Source organism: Fringilla coelebs (assembly GCF_963513975.1).
Source record: "Fringilla coelebs genome assembly, chromosome: 11".
Lineage (NCBI taxonomy): Eukaryota > Metazoa > Chordata > Aves > Passeriformes > Fringillidae > Fringilla > Fringilla coelebs.
Genome location: NC_140037.1, coordinates 5,201,777 through 5,208,160, shown reverse-complemented (window position 1 = coordinate 5,208,160; position 6,384 = coordinate 5,201,777). Strand labels below are relative to the sequence as shown.

Here is a 6,384-nt window from a genome sequence, read left to right as displayed (position 1 = left end):
GACTCCACCTCAGCAGAGCATGGATAGCTTTAAACACATCCCTGCACACTTTGGTGGTGGTGGCACAGCCACCCTGGCCTGGACTATGTCTCTGTCACACCTCAGCACAACGGGTTTAGATGCCCAAATTCTTGGAGGGTCTTGGCTTTTATAGCAGGAAGAAGTAACACAGAAGAGTGAGACATGGAGGGAAACAGTTTGGAGCAAGGACTGGATTGCAAGAGAGATCCTGGCTACAGCACCAGTGGCCGGGAGAGCTCCAGGAACTGGTGTCTGACAGCTCCAGCAGCCCAGAACTGGTGGGCAGCTCTCCTTGGGAAGCCTTTGCAGCACCAGGGGTGGGATGCAGCTGTCACATCCCCATTTACTGGTGTCTCCACCTGAGCTGGCCATTCAGAACCCTTACAGGCTGGAAGGTGATGAAGGTGCCTCTGTGCCCTGAGCCAGGGGTTGAGATCAGAGGTTGATATCAGAGCTGAACTGCAACAGAGGCTGCTTGATCCCCCTCCAGTGCCCCTCACCAGAGCCCAGAGGCCTCCACTCATCCGTGCATCCCTGCTCTGAGGGTCCCCAAAGCATCTTCATGCAATCCCTGGTGAATTGGTGGTGTTGATATTTTTGAGTTCTCAGGGTGGCCCTGGGAAAGGGGTAAGACCTGGCCCACTCCCTCAATCCCACCAGCCTGGAGGTAGATGAGGACTCAAGTCCTCAAAGGTGGCTGAAGCTGAGCTCCTCCTGAAGGAGCTCTGGGCCAGCTCAGGGCTGGATTAGCAGGCGCCTGTAAAGGAGGAACTGCTGCTGAAGCAAAAGAGCTGAAACATCTCAAACCTTGCTCATGCATCAAACCTCAGATGAAAAGCCAGGGTGAGAGTGGAGTGTCTATTCCAGTCAATATTCCCTTCCTTTAATGCTCTTTTGGGTGCAGTGTCAGGCTCAGGGGTGCCCCAGGAGCAGGAGTGCCTGTAGCACCCCTGTCTGTGTCTCTTTTCCTTCCCTCACCCTGGGCTCTTCCCACCTCACCCTGTGCCAGGTGCTCTGCAGAGAGCCTGGGTTTGGAGGGATTTGGGGTACCCAGCTGGGGCCCTGGTGCAGAGGAGAGACCTCAGGAGAACTGGAGCTGAACACAGGACCTGAGACACCGGACCCTGGCTGGGACCTGCTCCCAGGTGTGTCCTGGCTGCCAGAGCTGCCGGAAGGAGCAGCAGCTTCTCCCTGAGCTGTGCCCAGGAGCGGCTGTTCAGGAGCAGGGGGCGGGGGAAGAGCAGGGGGCCCTTCTCCACCTCCTTCCAGGCTTTTCCCTGAGGATCCTGGAGGCTCACGCTGCCCTGGGCATAGTGGGAACTGCTGGAGCAGGAGCAGAAAGAGGAGTATGAGCAGGAGCTGGAGCAGGGGCAGGGGCAGGAGGAGCAGAAAAAAGAGCAGGAGCAAGGGCAGGAGTAGGAGCAGGAGGAGGAACAGGAATGCAGGTAGAAACCGGAGCAGAAGCAGGAGTAGGAGCTGGAGCAGCAGTGATAGCAGGTCCAAGAGAAGGAGCAGCAGCAGCAGGAGCAGCGGCAGCAGCAGGATCAATCCCCGGGCCGACTCCTGCCCGGCGCCCCGGGTGTGATGAGCTCTCCAGGCCTCAGCACCGTTCCCGGTGTCTCTCTGCCCGCCCCTCCAGCCCCCTGCTCCTCGCCCAGAGCTGCCCATCCTTCGCTCGGATCTCGCCTTACCTGGCGGCCGCGGGGGCCGGGGGGTCCCCGGGCGGCCCCGCTCCGGCTCCCCGGCGCAGCGCTTTGCATTTGTGCCTGGGAAATACCCAGCCGGCGTTTTATCGGCGCGGCTGATAAATATTGCATCGCCCGCGAACTTGGCGGAGCGGGGGCACCGCGGCACCGGCCCCGGCACCGGGCACGGGCCGGGGAGGGGCGCGGGGGGCGGGGGAGCCTCGGGAGCGGCTCCGGCTGCGAGGGGGAGCCGCGGGAAGGGGGGGCCGGGGCCCCGCTAATGCTGCGCGGAGCCGGTCCGGGCCCCCCCCGGGCAGCACTCAGCATCCCGCCTCATTAAAGTTTCATCGGCAGCGCTCGGCCAAGGTCTATTTATGAAAATGCGCTTTTCGCTGCATGGAGAAAACAGAGACAGAGCGCAAGAACAAAGGGATGGGCTTTGGGAAGCGCCGGGGAATAAAGAGAGATGTGCGGGACGGGGTGCGGGAATGCCACGGCGCGGGCAGGGCAGGCAGGGCTGTGCCGGCCACCGCCGAGCCGGCCCCGCTCGCCCAGGTGCAGCAACTCCTCCGACAGCTCCTTCGGGCGCCGCACAATTTCCCCTCTTTTCTTTCTTTTTTTTCTTTTTTTTTTTTTTTTGTGGATTTTTGTTTGTTTGTTTGCTTGCTTTTTGTTCGTTTTTCTTACTTCTTTGCGGAGTTTTAGGGTTTTGTTTGGTTGTAATTTTGTTTGGTTTGTTTTATGGTTTTTGTTTGCTTGTTTGGTTTTGGTTTTATTTTATTTCACTTCATTTCATTAGTTCACTTTCATTCATTTTATTTCCTTTTATTTTATTTCACTTTATCGTATTTAATTTCCCTTTATTTTATTTCATTTAATTTTATTCTCCTTTATGTTTTCTTGTTCTACTTCGGTTTTCCCCTGTAAAAGCTGTAGGGTCCCGGCTGTCGGGCGTCAACACCACGACGTGCGTTTAATTTTTTTTTTCCCCGAATAAGTTATAAAACAAAACAAAACAACAATTAAAAAGTCACCCACAAACAAAAACCCAAACAAACAAAAAACCCTCAAACAAAAATAAAACAAAAACACCCCAAACAAAGAGAACAAACAAAAATCGCTTGGTTTAGCCCTTTTCTCCGCGTGTCCTTGGGACGGAGCGGACCCGCAGGTTCTGACCCCGAGGACAGAGGGGACCGCCCGGTCCCACCCGCCGGGAGTTGAAGCGCGTTTGGGGAGCGGAGCCGGGCGAGGGCGAATGCCCCTTTCGGAGCCGGGGGGTGACACAGGCACCCGGGGGGTGACAGGGGCACCCGGGGGCGTCCCCCCGCGGGCTGCGGGCCCGACCCCGCCACCCTTCACAGGAGCTCCCGGCTGCAACGACCCCCGGCCGCGGGAGCGACCCCCGGGCTGCGGACCAGACCCCCCGGGCGGGGAAGGGCCAAAAACGCCGCGCTGGCCGGAGGGGAGCCAGGACCCCCGGTCCCCGCGGGGCCACCCCCGTCCCGCCCCGTCCCGCGTGGGCACGGGCGGCTCTGCCCCCCCGGGCCGCTCTGTCCGTGCCCATCCCCGCGGGGCACCGGCCCTGGGCTGCGGGAGCCGCCCGGGAGTCCCGCGAAAGCCGGGGTCGTCCCGGAGCCGCAGTAACTGCAGGAGGCAGGAGGGTGAGGTAAAACGTGCATGATTTATTTGAAATGCTGCAGCGTACACAGACACCAAAATTTCATTCAGCACACACACAGCGGAACGAAATCTCCTTTAATTCGAAAAATAAAATTAAAAAAAAAAGAAAAAACAAAAGGAGGCAAATTTCTCTATTAAATATGCAAAGGAAAGGGGGGAAAATAAGAGTTTTCTTGCCTTCGAAAGTGCAGAGTTCCCTATGCGCAGAGGCAGCCGCCCCGAGGCCGGGCCGGGCTCCGTCCCCGCTGCCTCGGGCCGCTCCCGCCGCTCCGCTGAGCCCCAAGGACGTGATTGTCGAAGCTTAGGATTTTATACAGTGAAAACCATACAGAAATCGAACGGTTGGAGTGAAACCAACGCAAAATAAATCTCCATTTCCCCGAACAAACCGCGACTCCAGGGACGGGCCAATTTTTTTTTCTTTCTTTTTTACTATTTTCTCCTTTTTTTTTATCCTTTTAAATTATTTTTTCAAATTTAGCCGATGAGGTAGAAACAGAAACGGTACTGCAAAAACGCGATGGGTTTGCAGGGAGCAGGGGAAAGAACAAAACCATGCAGGTGCGTGTGTGTGCGTGGGTGTGCGGGGACCCTGGCGGCGGGGAGCACCCCGGGTTTACAGCTGGCTTCCAGCTCCTTTCCTTTCTCATTTCTTTTCCTTGCTTTAATTTTTTTTTTTTTTTTTTTTAAGAAGAGGAGCGGACACAGAGGAGCGAGCGGCGCCACGGCCCCCAAGCCGGGAGGGGCTGTGACAAAGACCCGCCGGGCTCTCGCTGCTGCTGCCCCGACTCCGGGCACCCCCAAACTTCGCCCTTGGCCTTTTCGTTTTGTCTTTTTCCTTTTTCTCCATCTTTTTTTTTTTTTCCTCCAGTTTTATCTACAAAAGCAGTCTGTACCAGTCAGAACAGCGGGGCCTCTTTGCCCAGGGGTGAGGAGCAGGCACCAAACTGTTCACTTTGCTTTGGGCGCGTTTCCCTTTATTTTAAAGTTTATTTTTCCTTTTTTTTTTTTTTTTTTTTTTTGTTTGGTTTTTTTCCCATTTTTTTTTTAACTCAAAAAAAAAAAAAAAAAAAAAAAGCCGACAACCCCAAGCCCTGTTTGGGAAGGGCCGGGGGGGCGGTCGGGAGGGCAGCACCCCCCACACCGCTGCCTCCCCAGTCCCCTCCTCAGTAGGTGGCAGAAAATTTCATCCTTTTCTGCTTCTGTCTCTGATTGCAAAACCAGACCCGCACCACGTTCTTCTTCAAGTCTAACTTCTCGGCGATGGCGGCGATTTTCTCGGAGGAGGGCCGGGGCTGGACGGCGAAATAGGCCTCGAGCGAGCGCTTCTCGGGGGCGGCGATGGACGTGCGCTTGCGCTTCTTGTCCCCCCCCGTGTAGATCTCGGGTTTGGTCATTTTCTCCCGCTGCGCCCTCTCCGCCTCCTCCAGCCACGCTTCCAGGATGGGCTTGAGGGCCACCATGTTGTTGTGGGACAAGGTGAGCGACTCGAACCTGCAGATGGTGCTTTGGCTAAGGCAGCCCACCCCCGGGATCTTCAGGTTGGCCAGCGCGGAGCCCACGTCCGCCTGGGTGACCCCCAGCTTGATCCTCCGCTGCTTGAAGCGCTCGGCGAAGGACTCGAGCTCCCGCGGGTCCGTCTCCGTCTCGGGGCCGGAGATGACGGCGTGGGACGCCAGGCCGTGGGGGTGGGACATGTTCATGGGCTGGGAGTGGTGGGCCATGTGGTTGATGGCCGACATGTGGGAGTGCGGGTGCGAAGGCGTGGAGCCCACGTCGGGGCCCGGCACCCCTCCGAGCGGGAGGGCGGAGTTGAGGTGGTCCAGCAGCTCCCCGTCCAGGCCCTGCGAGGGCTGGTGGTGGTGGTGGTGGGGGTGGTGCGTGGTCAGCACGGACGGGTGGTGCAGGTGGACGGAGGACGAGGTAGGAGTGCAGGACACGCTGCTCATGGTGTGGTAGGTGGCGTCCGGCTTGAAGGGATGGGTTTTCTGCGACACGATATCCACGGCGGCCAGAGCCTCGGCCCCCCGCAGCAGCGTCTCGTCAAAGCCCGCAAAGATGTTCCCCTGGATCTGCACGGAGGGGCGGGGGGGAGAAAAGCGGGAGCGAAAACAAACCCAGAGAGCGGGAGAGGATTAAAGGGGAGCGGCGTGACGGAGATCCCCCTCTGCCCCACGGGCGCTGCCGGGGACAGGGAACGCGAACCGAGCGCTGCCCGAGCCCCCAGATAAAAGCACCGCGGTGCCAGACACCGAGCGCTCTCCCTCCGAGTCGGGCACCCGCTCTGCCCTCCGGGGCGACCTCCCCGAAACAGCGGCAGCGGCAGAGGCCGGAGCCGTCGGGGGTCCCGCAGCCCGCGCCGCTCCAGCGCTCGCACGGAGCGGGGCGGGACGGCCGGAGCTCCCCGAGCTCCCCGGCCCCGGGAACAGCCCCCCGCCCGCCGGGCCCGGCGCCCCGGAGGAGGCGGGACGGGAAGGACGGACCCCCCGAACCCAGCCGAAACCCAAATCCAAAGGGAAAGCAGAGTGAGTTGGCGAGGGACGGCGGGCACGGAACCTCCCGAAAGCCGTGCTGGGGCTTACCTGGGGGGCGGGCAGGCAGGCTCTGCGGATGGCTTCGGAGCTGGTGTGCAGGTGCGGGTACTTGGGCTCGTGCAGGATGGGGTGCATGCTGAACGCCTGCTTGCTGTTCATGGACATCATGGTGGGAGCGGAGCGGGGCCGGCCGGGGCAGGGCAGGGCGCTCCGGGCACCCGGCTCGGGGGCGCGGTATTGTCTGGCTCCGCCGCCCGGCATCAATGGCATTATAGCCCGGCCCCCCCGCCCCCCGCCCACCGGGAGGGGCCGGGCAGGTCCCTCCCACCGCCCGCCCCCGGGCACTGCGCTCACCCCCCCCAAACCGGGGCTCAGCCCCCCTGCTCCCTCCCCAAATCGGGCCTCCCCCGATCCGGTTGTAACTCCCCCGTAACCAGAGCTCCCCACCTGTCAGTGAGCCC

General features: G+C 59.8%; 1 protein-coding gene across 1 annotated transcript; it reads right to left on the bottom strand.

Moving 5' to 3' along the window:
• Positions 1 to 4,555: 4,555 nt before the first annotated feature.
• Positions 4,556 to 6,091, bottom strand: LOC311158015 (brain-specific homeobox/POU domain protein 3; the record flags this gene model as incomplete). The annotated part of the gene is made up of 2 exons (XM_084213116.1): positions 4,556 to 5,461; positions 5,972 to 6,091. The coding sequence occupies 2 exons, from the start codon at positions 6,089 to 6,091 to the stop codon at positions 4,556 to 4,558; spliced, it is 1,026 nt and encodes a 341-aa protein (XP_084069242.1).
• Between the last annotated feature and the right edge of the window lie 293 nt (positions 6,092 to 6,384).